At 39.7% G+C, this 18,879-nt stretch overlaps 1 protein-coding gene across 1 annotated transcript; it reads left to right on the top strand.

Moving 5' to 3' along the window:
* The first annotated feature begins 4,464 nt into the window (after positions 1-4,464).
* Positions 4,465-18,832, top strand: zdhhc13 (zDHHC palmitoyltransferase 13). Its single transcript, XM_088333842.1, has 17 exons — positions 4,465-4,523; positions 7,946-8,163; positions 9,360-9,482; positions 9,569-9,646; positions 10,604-10,748; positions 10,828-10,892; positions 10,979-11,141; positions 11,212-11,337; positions 12,204-12,337; positions 12,451-12,551; positions 13,651-13,775; positions 13,858-13,920; positions 14,011-14,104; positions 15,212-15,295; positions 15,383-15,540; positions 15,608-15,705; positions 18,337-18,832. The coding sequence occupies exons 1-17, from the start codon at positions 4,500-4,502 to the stop codon at positions 18,473-18,475; spliced, it is 1,938 nt and encodes a 645-aa protein (XP_088189968.1). The 5' UTR covers positions 4,465-4,499; the 3' UTR covers positions 18,476-18,832.
* Positions 18,833-18,879: the final 47 nt, after the last annotated feature.

Genomic DNA, 18,879 nt, shown 5'->3' on the forward strand with positions numbered 1-18,879 from the left:
TCATGAGCTATAGAATAGAAGTGTGTTTTAAGCCTAAACAGTTCCACTGAGTTTTCACATCGAATCTCAGAGGGCAGAACATTCCACAACACCGGGGCCCAAATGGAGAACGCTCTCGAACCTACGGTTCTCTTCTTGGCTCTTGGAATCGCTAGTAGACCAACATGTCCGGACAGGAACATATAGGGAAATTAAATCTGAAAGATATGAGGGAGCAAGTCAATGCATGATTTTGTATAATACCAACAGAACCTTCAAATCACATCTAAAGCCAAAAGGGAGCCAAAGTAGGTTAACTAAAATCGGGGTAGGATTATGAAGCTAAGCAATTTATGTAACATTCCACAATCTTTCAGCAAAGAAGAGGACAACAGTCAATTTTGGAGAAGTTAGTTTTAAACAAGGAAGGTGATAGATTATCAGTGTTGACATTTCTTCCTAATGCTTGAAACACAACGTAGCACAAAACGTATGGACGTGGTCCACGGATACCAAAATAGTTGTTCCTTTAAGGTAGCTTTGTAGTAATTTCAGTTTTATATTATTATATTATTATTGCCCGACTCCTTTAATACATGTATACCGCTTTTTCAGAACTGAAAGTCACTCTGAAATATAATTAATAGATCAAAGTATACACTTTTGGTAAAGAAGAGGGTGATGCTAATTTTGGGCATAGAAGACAATTTTATTTTCGATGTAAAGCCCACAATGGTAGTTTCCAATAAAGATGCTAACATTCAGCATAGAAGAAAATGATCTTCGTTTCTGATGCTCGAAGTACAACTTAGCATAACACGCAAACATGCTGTAAAAATAAAAACTATGACGGATAGTCTGCAAAATACAGTAAGTGAGGTCATATTTAACACTTTTACACTTATGATGTTCTCGCTTATGTTATAATGTTGATTATTTGATCTTAAAAAGTGTTTGCTTTTGCTAACATTAGAGTAAATCTAGAACAAGTAAATACAAATAAGTGCTAATTAATTCTGTGAGGCAGGGGTCACCTACGTCAAATGGAGCGACCAGCCTTCCTGTGTGGAGTTTACATGTTCTCCCCAAGCTTGCGTGTATTTCGACTGAGCACTCCGGTTTCCTCCCACATTTCCAGAAAAACATGCATGTCAGGTTAATTGGCCGGTTCAAATTGTCCCTAGGTGTGAATGAGCGAGTGATTGTCTGTCCCTGTGTGCCCTGCGACTGGCTGGCAACTAGTTCAGGGTGTCCCCTGCCCACTGCCAGAAGATACCTGGGATGGGCTCCAGCACCGCCGCAATGCTACTGAGGATAAGTGGTGCAGATAATGGATAGATGGATGGATGATTCAAACTGAAAAATAATTGATATTATCATTGTATTTAAATACAGGATCAATTACAAAATTATTTTTAAAATTAGCCTACACTAGTCTTTTTAAGCCTTATACACAGCAGATGTTTCAGTGGCTTACGAGCCTTCTAATAATTGAAACCTGGTAGTAACAGTTATTACATGGTCTAACATAATAAGTAGTAATTTTAAGCCTGGACTGTGGCCTTTTGTGCTAATTGGTATTGAATAAGTAGATCCCTGCTGTAAGGTAACTATGAATAAAGCTGTATATGTATTTAGATGGTACAAAGAATGGTGAGCGGCAGCCCCAGGGTGCGTGGGCCCAGGTTCATACCTTCCTCCCCGTGTGGAGTTTGCATGCTCTCCCCGTGCACTCCATTTTCCTCCCACAGTCGAAAATCATGCATGCCATGTTTATTGGCCGGTTCAAATTGTCCCTAGCTGTGAATGAGCGAGTTAGTTGTCTGTCTAGGTGTGCCCTGCAACTGGCTGGCAACCGGTTACCCACTGACAGCTGGGATGAGCTCCAGCGCCCCCGCGGCCCTAGTAAGGATAAGCGGCACAGAAGATGGATGGATGAATTTACATATTTACATAATTAACACATAAAGCTACAATTCCATTACCACAAGAATATGGAAATTGTACCCGTTTTGAGGCAATTCTGAAAGTTAGCTGTACTGTATCATGCGATCTAATATTGTGCTAAAGCACACAGGCGAGAGTGTGGAATGAAATTGGGTTCACCTTTTTCATGTTTTCATCCAAGCTGGGCTGATTTTAGTGCAGGAGCCTGACATGTTAAAGTGAGTAGTGGTGTCTCCCCACCGATTCTCTCTCGGACCATCCGGCAAGGCACGAAACAATCCTGTCTCGTAATTTGGCAGAGTCCCTGAACCGCCGAAGATGAACCTCTTGTCCTCCCTGAACTCTGACCGACAATCTGGGTGTCTTCACCCCCTGAACGTAATTTAGCCGCCTTTTATCTAACGCCGTTCATCAAATGTGGCCTTGCAAGGTCCCGCTGGAGCTTTACCGCTCATATTCACACTGATTTACTTCTACAAGTGTCCTAACTGTCTTCATAAACGCAATCATTCCACTTGATTGCAACCACGGTCGCTCCTTGATTAATTTTCTATGCAGGGAGCTAGAAGAGTCAAGTGAGTTTGTTTATTCTTTTGCATTGCAAAACGTCCAATTCTTTTTTGTTCTGTTTAAATATACACTGTAATCCCTCACTACTTTATGCTTCATACTTCGCAGGCTCAGTGTATTACAGGTTGAAAATTATTCTGCGATCTATTATCCTCAATCTCATATTGCTGCGAGGCAGGAACATCATTGTGCATGTTTGTCGGGGTTGGAAGGTTTTTTTCCCATTACTGTTTTATGCCTAAAATGAACTGCACTCGCACGGATGCTACCCATTATCCTACTTCCCATATTACTCCAAGCAGGAACTAAAATTAAATACGCAGCTGTGGATGTGATCCATTATCCCCAGTAGACTAATGCTGAGCACAGGGGCCAAGTAAGCAAATTTGTGCTATGTGTGGCATTTTTTCCACTGTTCTTTCGACCAAACCCGAAAATGTTGGGCCAATGTGGCCCAAATCCATTATCCCCAGTTGTTTATTGTTCAGAGCAGGGGACTGGAAGACAAACTTGTGTCATGCAGATTCTGTTTTTTCAGTTCTTTCTGCCCAAAATGAACAGCACTAGTGTGGCCACAATCTTTTATCCCCAAATCCCTTTTCACCCTGAGCTGGGACCGACCAAAGGTACTTTTGCTGAGCGGTGTGCCATCATGGCCCGCTTAAAATGAAGTGTGCGGTTGCGGCTGAGATCCATTATCCCCAGTGGACTATTGCTGAGTGTGGGTGGCAAAGTAAGTAATTTTGTGTCATGTGTAGCGTTTTTTTCCCTGTTCTTTCCACCAAACACGAAGAGCACCAGTGTGGCCGCAATCTATTATCCCGAGTTGGCTATTTTTTAGAGCAGGGGCCTGGAAAGCAAATTTGTGTCATACAGGGCTGTTTTTTTCTCACTTTTTTCTGCCCAAAATGAACAGCACTAGTGTGGCCACAATATATTATTCCCAAATCTCATATTGCTCTGAGCTGCGACCGACTGAAAGTACGTTTGTTTGGAGGTATGCCATTCCGGCCCACCTAAAATTAATTGTACGATTGTGGCTGTGATCCATTATCCCTAGTCCACGATTGCTCAGAGCAGGGATATAGAGAGGGAACTTGTGGTGGGCCTGTCTATTGTTCTTTCTGCCTCAAATAAACAGCACCTGTGCGACCTTTGTCGAAAATGAGAAAACAACCTGAAATTCTAATCAGATCCATTCCTGAGCCTGACCCCTATGTTTTTATTAATGTTAAACATATTAGTGTGGTAATAAAATCATTAAAACATGAAACAAAGAATTATTGTGTCTTTTTTTTCACAGATCATCACACCAAAATGTTGCTGCAAACAGAGAATCACCCTATTACTCCTTTTCAATAATGTCCTTTTCAATAATACAAGAAAAGCCAATCCATATGTTTCTTTAAAATGCTTACTAACATTATTTGTTGCTATATAATGTTAACAACAGCAGTAATCTCCTTTACAGTAGTTTTGAAATAAAAAAGCGGCAGCAAAATTTCATGATGGTTTACAATTCCAAGGACCCTAAACGCTGCAGAATTTCCCTCCGTTCATTCAACTGTTGCACCATCTACTGCTTTTTTGGGAAGGTGCAAGGGTTGCTCGAAATAAGTAAACGTACATTTTTTTTATTATTGGGGCCAATAATTTTCAAAATCATGCAAATAATAATTAGCCGGTGTGCCATTTGATTAATCTTTCCAATATTTCATTACTGAAAACTATAATTTGGTGCATTTGATAATTTCCAGTCATTCGTATACAACTGTATATATCTCTTTAAAGGCTTTGATTAATTTGTTTTATTTTTTACCTTATTTTTACCTCATTTAGACCTCTATGTGTGTGGGGTTTTTTGTATTTCTTTTATTAACTCCAAACCACAATTTTAGGAGTGTGATACTTTTTATTTCGAAAGGTGCGTGGCGGAAGTAGATATTTCTTTTACTTCCGGTCTTTCAATTTCAGTCAACTTTCCCTGGTTCCTTCACAACAAAATGGATTGGAGCGAGGCTGTCGATGTAAGTCTTTCTCTGTGTCAAATGTGTATATTTGCTTAAGTGTTTAGCGAATTTCGCGTTTTGCCACGTCTAAAATCCGTTTTTTTTAATTCTTGCACCAGTTTGTTTACAATTTATTCCGAGGCGGAAAAACCTGTCCTTCCTGAGACTCAACTGTCAATACTGTTAGCTTCCGCTCGTTAGCTTCTTGTTAGCAGTGCAGTAAATTGTAAACACAGTTTAAGAAATTAAATATTGGAAAAAAAATCCGTTTTCTTGGCCAACTTTTCTATTTTTCTTTGTTAAAATGGGCATTAATGCTACTGTTTGCACCAGCCTCAACGGTACAACGCACGTTCTAGGTTGAGGTTCTGACAGTAGGAGAAGCTTCCTCATACTCATCCCATACTCATTATCTCATCTCATTAGCTACATCGCTTATCCTCAGTAGGGTCGCGGGGGTGCTGGAGCCCATCTCAGCAATCATCGGGCAGTGGGCAGGGGACACCCTGAACTGGGCACACGGGGACAGACAACTCACTCGCTCATTCACACCTAGGGACAATTTGGACCGGCCAATTCACCTGAAATGCATGTTTTTGGAATGTGGGAGAAAACCGGAGTGCCCGGAGGAAACCCACGCAAGCACGGGGCGAACATATAAACTCCGCACAGGAAGTCTGGAACTGGATTTGAACCCACGCAGGAGGTTCCCAAGACATGAACTGTGCCGCGCAATTTATTATTCTAAAAAATAAGGCCTTCATTGGCATTAACATGCATTAAATCCAATTTTCAAAAGTCTTAAAAATGTGAACACATTAATAACAGTTATATTTGTTTGAACTAAAAATATTTAGTAATATTTATCATTTGCCTTTTTAATAATTCACTGTTTTACTTCCGAGGCAACAATGCGTGACCAAAATAACGGTACTATCAAAATGTTGATGTGGTCTCAGTCGGGCCTTTCAGAGCAGATGCATGTCTTAGGTCAAGTCATGTTTTTTTGTGACGCCCGTAATCACAAGGAGTCCAAAGGGCTTCACAGACCATAGACTATTGCAATCTACAGACTATTATGACACAATCCCGTGATCTAAAACCTACATGAGGGCAAGGAAAAACTCAAAACCTCAGCACGAGGAAAATAAAGAAACCTTGAGAAGGGACTTCACACGAGGTAATCCCCTTTCCACAACGACCAGGTTGCAATGGATGTAGCATAAACAAACGATACACAGGTATTGATAGTGTACACAGAATATGTTGGAACACTAACCAACTACAATAAAACAAAACATTAAAGTAGACTGCACGGGATGTGTTGAAACACTAACAAGCTGTGACTGTACACAACATGAAAGGAGGATGACGCAGAACAAATATTACACATTACCCACACAAAACAGGAGCACCATGACAGTGTTCTGCCCAAACGTCCTACCCTCTCTAGACGCCCTAACCTGACAGCAGCATTTTTCTTTTCTTTTTGTAAAGTAAAACCAGCAACATTGAAACTCAGAACTATTGCAAACAGAACTTTTACTTGCAATATAAATGGTAAAATATGAATGGTCTGCATTTATATAGCGCTTTTCAAGTCCATGGAGACCTCCCAAAGCGCTTTACAATGTGCTTCACACTTACCCATTCACACACACACTCACACACCAATCGGGAGTCAGCCATGCAAGGCGCCTACCTGCTTATTGGGGGCATTTGGGATTCAGTGTCTTGCCCAAGGACACTTCGACATATAACACGAAGGAGCGACCTCTTGATCCCAAGACGAGCGCTCTACCTCCTGAGCTAATGCCGCCGCACACAATATATCTTCTTACAAAAACAACAAGTCTTGCATATACATAAGCCGCATCTGACTATAAGCTAGATGTGCCCACATTTAAACATGAGATATTTACAAAGAAGTACACAGAAACAGTTTTAATAATATACGGGGCCTTAACCCCTTAACGTTCCGATGGCCTGCCGGTGGGCCTCCAGGTTTTTGATAAACAAATACGTCTCTGTACTATGTCACCAGTCATTGAAATACATCATGCCGCGTATTATTGGAAAACTCAAACCCTTGGGATTCAAGATTTTATGACTATTTCAAAATATACTTCTCAGAGATACATCACGATCAGTCTGAAACAGGATACTCGAAAACTATAAAGCCGGCGTAACTCACCATTACTTCCCCTGGCTGTGTTCAACCGCTTCGAATGTCTGCAAAAGGCTTACATCAAGGACAATCCATAGAATCCAATCATGTAAAATATTTATTCCAAAACACATGATAATGCTAACAGCAAATTAGGAATCCCCCTTAAATATTTGTGCTTCGTTGGGCATCGTTTTTTATTCGTGCAAAAAGCGTGAACATACATTTAACTTGCGTCTTCCTCTACACATGTATTCCACCTGTCTAACTCTTACCTTTACTGCTCGGGCACCCCTGGCGGCCATTAGAAAAAAATGCATGAATTAGCAGCATCATTGCATACACCGCAGGGTTGAAAAAAGGGGCGGCTTACAGTCCGAATTTTACGTTACATGTATGTACATGATACGTAGATATAATGGAAAAAAGGAAATTTGTATTGACTTGACCTGTTTGAGTGTGGTTAGCGGCAGCACGTAAAAAATGAAACTGATTAACACTTAAGCTTGCAAGGATTGTCGATACATTACAATATTTCTTTGCCCTAATCACCTCCTTATTTTAAGCAAATGCCCCAATCGTGATCGGTTGTGGACATGCAACTCTGTGTGGGTGGTGATTTGTGTGCCCTCATGTTATTTGTTGTTAATCGCAAGCTTTGTTTCATGGTCATCACGTTTTTGCTTCTCTCTTTATCATCACTGCAAGCCTTTGGACACAGAGCTAACAAATACAGTAAAACAATACAGTATTGTATCACCTGCTGGCAAAGTCTTTACGAAGTAAAAGATATTCTGAAGTAAATTATGAGAAAGGCAATGTTTTCATAATGCCTTGACGCAAACCAATCACACACCACCATTTTATATGATGTTGAAAAATTGTAGACAGGCATCCTAGAGAGAAAACTCGTTATACCCGCGAAGACAGCACATTTTGAATGTAATAAACTTTTGGACATGCAAGATCATTCAGTATTTTTGTCATATACCGGTAAAAATGCCGTAAAGTGGGGCCGAAAGAACATCTTATTTCACACCATAAAGTGAAAACATCATTAGGGGGTTTGCTGTGGCCCAAGTTCTAATCTATAGAACAGGATTCTTAAAAATGAACCGTATCTAAACACGTCTGAGTCATCTATTTTTCTTCCGAGCATCAAGTTACAACACCTCCAACTGTGTGGTTTATTTTCACAAAGAGGAAAAGAGGTTTGGAAATAACGTCTTTCTCTGCATCACGATTCACCCTTTTTGTTTTTGTATTGTTGCAGAATCGCGGCCATACCCACGAAGGCTGCCAGCATGGACATTCAGGTCATTCTCACAGTCACGGGCCGAGAGCGGCGGCGTTTGGCGCAATGGGGCATCCGTTTGTACCCTCTTCCCATGGACACTTTGGCAGCAATGCAGACGAAGCCTTGGAACTCAGTCAGCAGAAACGCTCGCAAGTGGATGACAGCAGCAGTTGGGACATTGTGAAGGCATCACAGTAGGACGTTAAGATTCAATAATTGTTTGGTTTTATGCTCAAAATCATACACATGAACCACATGTTGCACTTGGTGGCCTTAACACTGTTAAATATTTAAGCCACAAAAAAGAAAGACATGTTTTGAACTTGAACTGAATAGGTCAAAGCAGAGCAAAGACCTATCTCAATGGAATGAGGAAGTAAAAATAATAATAATCTGCTCAGCCACACCTTTCTTTGTCCTAAATGTAACACCTGCTCACTTTTCTGTCAATTTTACAGGAAATGATATTTATTGCTCTATAAATGTATTTGAAGAAAAGTCAAACTCTGAAAAGATATTTCTTTTACTTTCAATTTGCTTTAGGCAATCACGTGCTGTAGATGTTTTTAATTAGACAATAAGCAAAACATATAATCGAATAAGAAAAATATTACTTTGATAAAAACAATACTTTCAAAATGATAAATTATTTTGTCAGTGGAAGATGAAATTATTTTGTGCAGTGTGATTAGTGAAACTACAATAGTGGATGAAATTATTTTGTGCATTCTAACTCTAATATGGTTCTGCACTTAGAATTCTAAAGATATATTAATTATGCAGGAAAATAAGATAAAAATAAAACCAAATAGGAAAACATATTACTTTGGGAAAACGATACTTTTGATGGAGTTCTGCCCTATACAGAACTACTGAGATATTCGTACACCTGAAGTGATTGTTATCATAAAGTGGTCTGGAAGTAATGGTGCTGGGAATGGTTTGCAAGTTAAATAAAACAAACATCTTTATTCTACTTAGAGTTCATTCCACGCCGATTACAAAAGAAACAAAGGCAAAAAGGGGGCAAAAACACGTGGCGTAGTTTTGCGTTGCCTCGTGGTCAAAACCTTATGCCCCATTTTGTGCAATGTGATTAGTGAAACTCCAATAATGTTGTGCACTTGTAGTTTTAAAGAAATACTAAATATGCACGAAAATAAGATGTAAATGCTTGTAAGTGCAGCAATCTCATAATTATTGCTGAGATAAGTTGAATCAAAGGCACATCAACTTGTTTTTAGAGAAGTTTTTGATCACCTGTAATAGGTTGCTAATGACCCCCCTCTAAATTATTAATACAGACTTGTGTGCACATTCCTCTCTGTGCTATGTTGACATCGTAGAGTGCGTCATTGAAGAGCACACTGATTCACTGTACTCCACGCAGGTTCGGCATCTTGGATCGCTGTAAAGAGTTGGTGGAAGCCGGATACGATGTCAGGCAGCTAGACAAGGAAAATGTCTCACTGTTGCACTGGGCGGCCATCAACAATCGCTTGGAGCTGGTCAAGTACGTACCAAGATTTGCGGTCCTCTTATTTGGGGGGAAGCTTCTATGCGGTATTTGCAAAATGCTACATCTTTTTTTGTGTTTAGGTATTATATTTCTAAGGGGGCAATAGTTGACCAACTTGGAGGAGACCTTAACTCGACACCTCTTCACTGGGCCATAAGGTAACGACGCTATCTGAAATAATAAAATCAGGGTTCGTACATGTGCTTGAAATCCTCGATCATGCTTGAATTGTAATGTTACGTTTTCAAGGTTTGAAAAGTGCTTGAATTTGCGGTGAAGTACTTGTAAGTGCTAGAACTTGTTGCTATGTTTCTTGACACGCAATAAATGACAAAAATAAATTGGTTCTGCTTAGGACTGACACAGACAATGATCTTTGTTGGTTTTGCTTTGCCATTGGAATTTCCAAGAAGTTGGGCATGAATCGATCCATACTGTACTGTTTGATATCATCAAGTGCTTTCGGTGGGAGGAAGGACAGGAAAATTTTATATGAAATGATCTGCATTGATATAGCGCTTTTCAAGTCAAGACTTCCAAAAGCGCTTTACAGTGTGCTTCACAATAGCGTCCGTGCGGCCATGTGAGGCGCTAACCTGCTTATTGGGGGGCATTAGGGGGTTCAGTGTCTTACCCAAGGACACTTCGACATGTAACACGGAGGAGCCGGGATTCGAACTGCGATCTCTTGATCCCAAGACGAGCGCTCTACCTCCTGAGCCACTGCCGCCCCATAAACACAACATAATACAACATAAACCAGAGACAGCACCAAACACTAAATGAAATGGGACACACAAACTTTAGTTTCATTTTCTATGCCCTATTCAGTAATTGATAGCTGCTGGTTTAATATTTGTAAAGTTTTCTGGTTCTTTTCCCTACTGGCAGCACTCGTGACCTCAGACAACAAGGCTATGGATTTATTCACAACAGATTTCTTCTGTAGATGGTACTAGAGAAATTTGATAATTGGCCTTAATAGTCCTCAAAAAGTGCTTAAATTTTGCCGTGAAAAAAGGTGTACGAACCCTGCTTAATGCTAACTAAATTTCTTTCTTATCTATTTGGCAACGCCCCGGTTTTTGTTCAATGAAGCATTTGTATTAAATCAGGCAAGGTCACCTACCCATGGTCATCCAGCTTATAAAGTACGGAGCAGATCCTTCCATTGCAGATGGGGAAGGATATCGTGCTCTCCACCTCGCCATCCTTTTCCAGCACATGGCAATCGCAGCCTATCTCATGGCCAAGGGACAGGTGAGTGTCAGGAAAGACCTGAAACTGTATACTTAGCTCTACCAGGCATGTTTGGGACATTGTGATTTTCGCCATCCAGGAAGTTGATGGACCTGACTGCAATGGACAGACGCCTTTGATGCTAGCATCTCAGAAGATAATTGGGTACCTTTTTCAAAAAGCTCATAGATTGTCTATAAAGGGCTGTGGCTGTGACCATTATATAAAGAAAAGGTTATTTTTGTATGCAGGCCCGAGCCCACAAACTTTTTGATAAAAAACAACGCTTCTGTGAGTGCGGTGGACAAAGTCAACAGGAACACGCCACTCCACTGCGCAGTGCTAGCTGGCAACGTCGATGCGGCGTTAATCCTTCTGGAGGCCGGTGCCAGCTTGGACATGGAAAACGTTAACGTGAGCCTCATAGAAAATAATGTTCTTAAAGATTGAAAATTACCACCTCAGTTGTCTTTTCCTGTTTTAGGGCCACACCCCCCTTGATCTAGCCCACCAGGTGCACAGCCCCCTCCTCATCTACATGCTCAACCAAGTCCAACAGGAGCGGCTCCACGCCAACTCACGCTGTATACGAATGGTCAACAAATACAAAGTATGATAAGTCAATGGATTTCTCACATTCACTGACAGTCTAGTTGATATTTTTACATCTGTAGCAGATAGCGCTAATTGTTTTGTTTCATTAACGTTATAATTGTGCTTAAAAGTTCAACTTATCAGAATAACTAAACAGATCCTTAACATAATGTTGTGTGATGACAAACATACGTTGAGTGTCTACTACAAGCTTTAAACGAGTTTGTGGTAAAGCTACCAAGAAGGAAAACAAATCTTGTCTAAAGAAAAAATTAGACTTTGGGGGATTATTTTGCTGATTTAAGTTTTTTTTTAGTATAATTTATTGGTAATTTACCATATTTTAACATTGTTTCTAGTCAAATAATTTAAAAAGTAGGTTTAATGAATACAAGCAAAATAATATGTAACAATATTGAGAAAGTAACACATTTTAAAAAAATATTTATATACTTAAAATGAACATCATTGGCAAGTATTTTTTACATTATTAGAAAGAAATCAAAGAATTTAAAAATAATAGCCCTATTAAACAATACTTCAAATTCAACAGAATATGTATATATCACAATCTTTGTAAATTTAAGGAAACATACTTTTAAAAAAAGAAAATTATATATAACATGATCTGGCAACCAATTACACCCCAACAAAACCCTTTTCAGTGTGGTTGTCATTAAGAAAATAACCATTTTCATCCCTAATTTTAAACTTACTATAATTATTAGTGCTCCCTAGAAATTGTTCTGAAGCTTGTTGAAGTTTTTTGTTGTCGTTGTTTTTTTTTAAACCCCCACAGTAGATCTTTGAGGGTTTAAAATCTTACGAGCGCAACCATGTACTTTAATAATGTATTTTTTTTCTTGTTGTTGTTTTTTTTAGATTTTACTGCACTTTTTGTTCTCGACCGCTACTTTTGGCTGTTTGGCTGCCATACTGGATATGAATTCCGACTCCTGGTTGCTGAAAGGAATCCTGCTTGCTTGTGTGGTCGGTGCAGTTACTTTGGTCACAAGGTTGGAACTTATTTACTTGGGTTTTTTTCCCTTTCATTTGTTTCTACAGAGTTTCAAGGTTGCGATACATAGCTATATATGCTTAGCAGGCTTATGTTCTCTTTTGTGAACAGGAATTTCCCCAGTGCCATGTTTCAGTCGCTGCTACCGGCTACAAGCCTGATGGCATCCATCTTCTGGATGGTTGTTACCTGGTGCCTGTGGTTCCTACCAGATATCCTTTTTTGTTGCAGATGTGATTAGTAGTCGCCGACTATTTAAACGATGAGTTCAACCCATTTTGTAACAATGACAATAAAGGTATATTCTATTCTATTCTGTTCTATTATATTCTAAATATTCTTATATTTAGCAGAAAATGATTTAACTATGTGGCAAATGACGATAAACACGAGAAAATTGGTTACAATGAAAAATACGTCTTTTACAATACACATTGCGATTTCGCTCAAAGATCTAATAAAGGCCCTATCTAAAACCAATTAGGCACAGTGCTCGAGAAGAGACATAAATCTTTTAATAAATCTTCTGTTTTAAGGGACAGGCAAATAGATAATGAATTAAAATAAAATAAACGTCTTCTAATCCTGTAAACCAAGCACAGGCTCATTAGCAGCAGTAGAACTGTAAATAAAACAATTACACTGAACACATTCAGTGGTCAATTGCAAAGTCTGTAACAAAAGTACATAACGATTGTCAATAGTTTGAAATGAAGCAGTTTGGTCCTTCTTGAGATTTTATCAACTGACTTTTGTTCTTTGGTCTGAATGCATTTGGTTTCACATTTGCATGTCAGGCACAGTCTGGCATAACGCTCAAGCTCCCTTCTTAAGCGAAATATGCATGTATAAAATTCCAACGCACAGCATCAAAACCGTATCGGCTTGAATGTCTTTTTGAGTCTTACCAAAGCGACTCCATTTCGTTCAACCGTCCAAATGTTCTCTTTAATTGTCCATACATCATCCAGGTACTACCATGATGTGTAGTATTTTTATTCCCCGTATCCAGGCTAAAATGCTCCCAAACTTGCAAACTTTTGGTCCACAAGTGATGTTGACGCTATCATTTCTTTATGTTACCGCTCAAGACAGAAACACTATTGTGCATGAGCGACTTTCAGCAGAGATTATATTTAAGTGGTGATGCCTCACTCTGTTGGAAAAAGGTGACAATAGTCGACATTTTCTTTTATCATTTTTTTTGTCAACAACGTTGACTCATCGTTGCAGCCCTGGGTGTAATAAAACAGTCCAAATTAAATTTTACCCTCCACAACTGATTGACTTCTTCTTAACATGAGGACCCACATGGCCACAGTGCCACAGTCCAGGTTCTTTTCACGCTCAACGCCACTGCTCTCCTCTATTACTACCTCCGTGCTTGCAAGACCGACCCCGGTTTTGTCAAAGCGACAGAAGAGGAGAAGAAAATGGTCCGTCAACTTTATCTGTCATTGCTCTCGATGTTAAAGATACATTTTTTTAAACCAGTGTTGTGTATTCTTGCCTGGACAGAACGTGTTGGTGTTGGCTGAGGCTGGTTGTTTGGACCCAAGTATATTTTGCACGTCTTGCATGGTGAGCTATCCTCCAAGGGAGCTTCAGAATAAGATGCAAACAGTCTCTAACTGTAATGTATTCTGTTTCTTTAATATATTGTTTCTGTAGATTAAGAAACCAGTTCGAGCCAGCCATTGCCAGAAATGTGACGCCTGCGTAGCAAAGCAGGACCATCACTCAATTTGGACCAACACTTGCATCGGTACTTCACACGTCTGCCTGCTTGGATCCAATCTTTTTTCATCATGTTTATAATTTTTTTTTTTTGTGACATACATCCTGATAATGCTTTTTTTCTGCCACACCTGTGCACATAAGTTAAGAACATAATTGATCTCATTTATTTAACTTTGGAGATTGAGTTTATATGTTTTTTTAATTATTTGATATAAAAAGTGCATCCAAAATATTATGATTTTTATGATACTACTGTTATTAACAACTATATTACTTGTTTCTCTCCCAGAATAGTTGAGAAAAATACATGTGTAATATGGCAGATGGCAAATAATTTTGCACATTGTTATTTTTCTTGTTTATTAAAAATCTGTACCTTAGTGAAAACAAAATGAGAAAAGTAAATCCAAATCATTTAGCTATTTTTAAAGACTTTTTAATTTACTAGTCTAATTAATTGAAAATACAGTAAAATATGAAGTAAAGTCCCTAAAATGAACACTTATCAAATAATGTGAGACAGTGTTTGGGAGCAATGTGGGGGAAGGTTCAGTATTCTAAAAAAAATATATTATTACTTAATTCAAAAAGGTATTGCCTTCTGAATGTATTTTATGTACAGTAGTTATATTTTCGGGCAGCACCGCGGCGCAGTGGTAAGCGCGTGTGCGGCACAGTTCTGAGGGCATGAGATCGAACCTCCTGTGTGGATTTTGCATGTTCTCCCCATGCTTGCGTGGGTTTCTTCCTTCCACTTTCCAAAAACATGCTTGTCAGGTTAAATGGCCTGTCCAAATCGTCCCTAGGTGTGAATGAGCGAGCGAATTGTCCGTCCCTGTGTGCCCTGCGACTGGCTGCCCACTGCCCAAAGACAGCTGAGATGGGCTCCAGCACCCCGCGACCCTACTGAGGATAAGCGTTGCAGATAATGGATGGATGGATAGTTATATTTTCCTTAAATATTGCCTTTGATTAATAATTTTAGATTAAATGAATAACCCTATTTTTGAACCATTCATTTAAAAGAAGAATCGTGTCAGTTTCTGCCAAAGCCGAGGGCAGTTGATCTCAAAGTTTGGGTGTTTTAATGTGACTTTGGTTTGACTAAAATGATTTTTTTCCTGGGATGTAGGTGCCAGGAACCATCATTACTTTGTCCTATTCCTGCTTTCCCTCGCGCTCATGGGCATTTGGATGTTCCACGAGTGCTTCGTATGTGAGTTGTTGCACCGCACATTAGCTAAGAGGGGAATTTCCCCGGCACTCTGTTAGACCTAAACGCCCTTTGCTCTTGTATGTCCAGATTGGTCGAAGCATTGCATGCCACATTCTGAGGAGCAAGGTTTTGTGGATGTGGTTTTAGCAGTCGTCACCTGCTCCCCGTGGTTGCTTTGCATCTTTCTGTTGGCCCTGTACTACACCTGCTGGTCCAGCTTCATCCTGCTCTTTCAACTCTACCAGGTGAGTTTGTCAGCGTGGAGACGTGTGACCTCATAAATCCGTCCTTTACAATTTGCGGTTCGACCAGATCGCGTTCCTCGGACTGACCACTTCTGAGAGGATGAGCTTGATGATGCACGCAAGGAAGCACAGACAATCCTTGTCCTTGTCGCAAAATCCATACAAGTGAGTGTTTCCGCATTGACTACTGTTTTTTCGTGACCGTAAGGGGCACATAAAAGTATTAGATTTTCTTCAAGATGTATGGTGTGCCCTGTGTCTGTGGTGTTGTTTTAAGGCAGACAATGTAGAGGACATAATGAGAACGTAATAAGGGGAACTGCGAGTGATGATTGCGGGGTATGCAGAAACCACGCATCACCATTTTTGTTAAGCCCCGTCTCTTATGAGTGCCGATTTCAAGCCCCACGCACACCTGAAGCCATCCTGATTATCGCCATTTTGCTTTTGCTAGCTGCTGCCACACCACAAAGCGCCGGTATTGTAATTACGACATTACATTTTTACAGTGTCTATAACTTCGGCATGCTCTCTTCTTTTAGTGTGCATTACTTGTCACATACATTCCTGGAGAAAACTTTTATTGACTGTAAGATCATGAAAATACACTATTGATGTTGCCACCTAAAATGGTCATCTGATCAATTCAACTTGAAATATTTCTGAAAAAGGCATCTGGTGTGCGGGGGAAGTCGCTCAGTCAGTAAAATTGCACGAATCGTCTGTAGTTTACGATGCTTTTATGAAATACAGAGAACCCTCGGTTTTCATGATTAATGGGGACCAAAACCACCCTCGAAAAGTAAAAAGCCACGAAGTAGTGTCGACTGAGAGTGAGCGAGTAAGAGAGCGAGCAATGCATTGCTTAGACGGCATGAAGAAAGTAGTGGAACTCAAACTCTACTCACCGAAATGCAGTAAGAACGCAGATCAGGTTTACCGTCTCAATGCTGTTTGAAAGATGTTATGATATGATTTGGCCCAACGGCATCTGAGATTTGAAGTTGTTAAGGGGTGGTGTCAAGCAAGTTAAGTCTGCTTGAATCTTGACCGCCCGAAACGTTCCTCAATGGTGCGGAAAGCTTGCAGGTTTTTTTTTTCTCAATTCAATCTTTTACGTTTTATATAAATATATAATTTTTTTTTTTTCCTGCAAAGGAGTGAACCAGCAATAACGCGAAGTGGCGAGGTGTCTCTGTATGCATTTTCTATGAATGCTAGAAAAATCCATGTTTGTTAGTTAGGACTATATTTGGTGCATTATTGCCAGCTGCTGGACTTGTGAAGTAACCACAGGTTTGATGTGCGGTTTAATATTTTATAAGAACCACTTTCAACTTATAATGGTGCTTTTAAATGCTGCTACAAAAATGTTTTCAAACTCTGAAATTTCTCATTTTGAAAAAAAAAAACAACAATTTTCTATGTTTGGCAGCTCTGCGTCTCACTAATGGCCCCTTCTCTAAGTGAAGCAAATGAATTCGGACCTTCCTATCGTTCCGGGCGGATTGCAGATGCTTGGACAAATGTGTCAGCTGGCACTGTTCAAGCTTATGCAAACTCTGACATTATTTTCAAGGAGCCCCATGGCCCAGAAACTCACTCTTAAAGTGAACCTGGCACATTTTATGCGAGGGTTGTGTTCCAAAAAGGACCTGCGATAGTCAAAATCCGCGAAGCAGAATCATTTATTTATTAAACACTCTGTTATACATTGAAATAAAAAAAATCCTATTGACAGGCTTAAGCTATTCTATCTAGTCTAGTCTACATCTCATCTATACTATTTTATAAATCCGGATTTACGTGCGTGTGTTTGTATGTGGGCTCCAAAAAAGCTAAACCAATTTTTTTGTGACTAGTACTTTAGGCCTCTTAAGCTAGGTTTGGTGTCAAGGCACCCCAAATAAATACCAACAAAATTGTTAAAAAAAAATCTGCTTTTGTGTATAAGCATCTCTTGAGCTGCATGTGGTCATACTGCTCTTTGCGACTGCCGACGGGCTCCCTGGCACTTTTTCAACAAAGCACAGCCCCATCAACCTCGCTTAAGTAGAATGCTCGGCAACACAGGCCTTTTTGCTTGTTTGTTTGATAAATTAAAGTACTGTACTTAGAAAATATATGTATTTTTTTTTTTAGAAATAACTTCTGTACTGTCAAATTTCTAATTTTAAGAATAATCTTGCTGCTATATTGCACTTTCTTGAAGCTACTCTTTTGCTTTAGAATATATTTTGTCCCCTTCATGTGGATTTTAATGGCAGAAAAACATGTTGAAAAAATGCTTTTACCTTCTTTAAGCATGTGGAGAGGTCCTAATTGGTGGGCAATAGAAAGCATTTTCCTTTGCCTTTTTCTTTTGCATTTTGTTGCCTTGGTGGCTTTTAGAGAAAATCGACTTTGAAAAAGATTTGCCCGTACCTTACCTAACTTTGACCACAACATTATTGACGCACGGGCAGAATGCAGAACACTACACGATGAAAATCTGCGAGAACTAAAGATTTATTTCCATGCCCACACTTGTTTGCTCGTGAATAAGTGTTGTTGCTGTAAGGCAGACTTCGCAAAGAGAGAATGGGTAACGGAGATTACCTATGAGAATGTTAAATGGTGAAGTATGGGCATTTGGATTGCATATAAAGCATGTGCTCTATATTCAGGTGCTCCTTATTATCAATGCAGCAATGGCATACACAACTCAGACTGTGCCTTTAAGTAGACCAGTGCCTTATACTTGTGAAAATACAGTATTCTTGAGTTTATGTCTGGAAATTTCTGTCTTCTTAATAGTTTGGGTGTGGTGAGGAACCTGATGTCTTTCTTCCACTTTCGATGCTGTGGCCTTTTCAAACCAGCCATCATCGACTGGACGCAGCAGCTCCCACCCGCCCGGGACCAGCGCTTGTTCAGACACACGGACATGATTTAACACACAGGGATCAGGATCAGGGTGGGCCGATTCTCGGGTATTTTAACAGCGGCTTTGGACCAAAAGGCACCGTGCAATTATTTATTTTTCTAACCCATTGAGAGGCTCATTGCAATGATAAAACACTCCAGTGGATGGAGGGAAAAGACTAAAAAAGGTAACTTGTTGCTATATTTGATTTTACTACTCGCTGCTGCCTTTATGAGGTCAAATCAATTGCCAAGATAGGGCAGAAATGTAAAAAAATGTTGATGATTTTTAAACGGTTATATATATAGCATAACAGTCCGTTTTGTAAGAATTGCATGTTTTTTATAAGGAAAGACCACTTCAATAAAGCAATGAGTTGTTCATTTAGTTCAAGTTTGTATGACTGGCACACATGACATGGGCATGGGTTTTGG

This window comes from Urocampus carinirostris, chromosome 4, assembly GCF_059441175.1.
Source record: "Urocampus carinirostris isolate Australia breed hairy pipefish chromosome 4, RoL_Ucar_1.0, whole genome shotgun sequence".
Lineage (NCBI taxonomy): Eukaryota > Metazoa > Chordata > Actinopteri > Syngnathiformes > Syngnathidae > Urocampus > Urocampus carinirostris.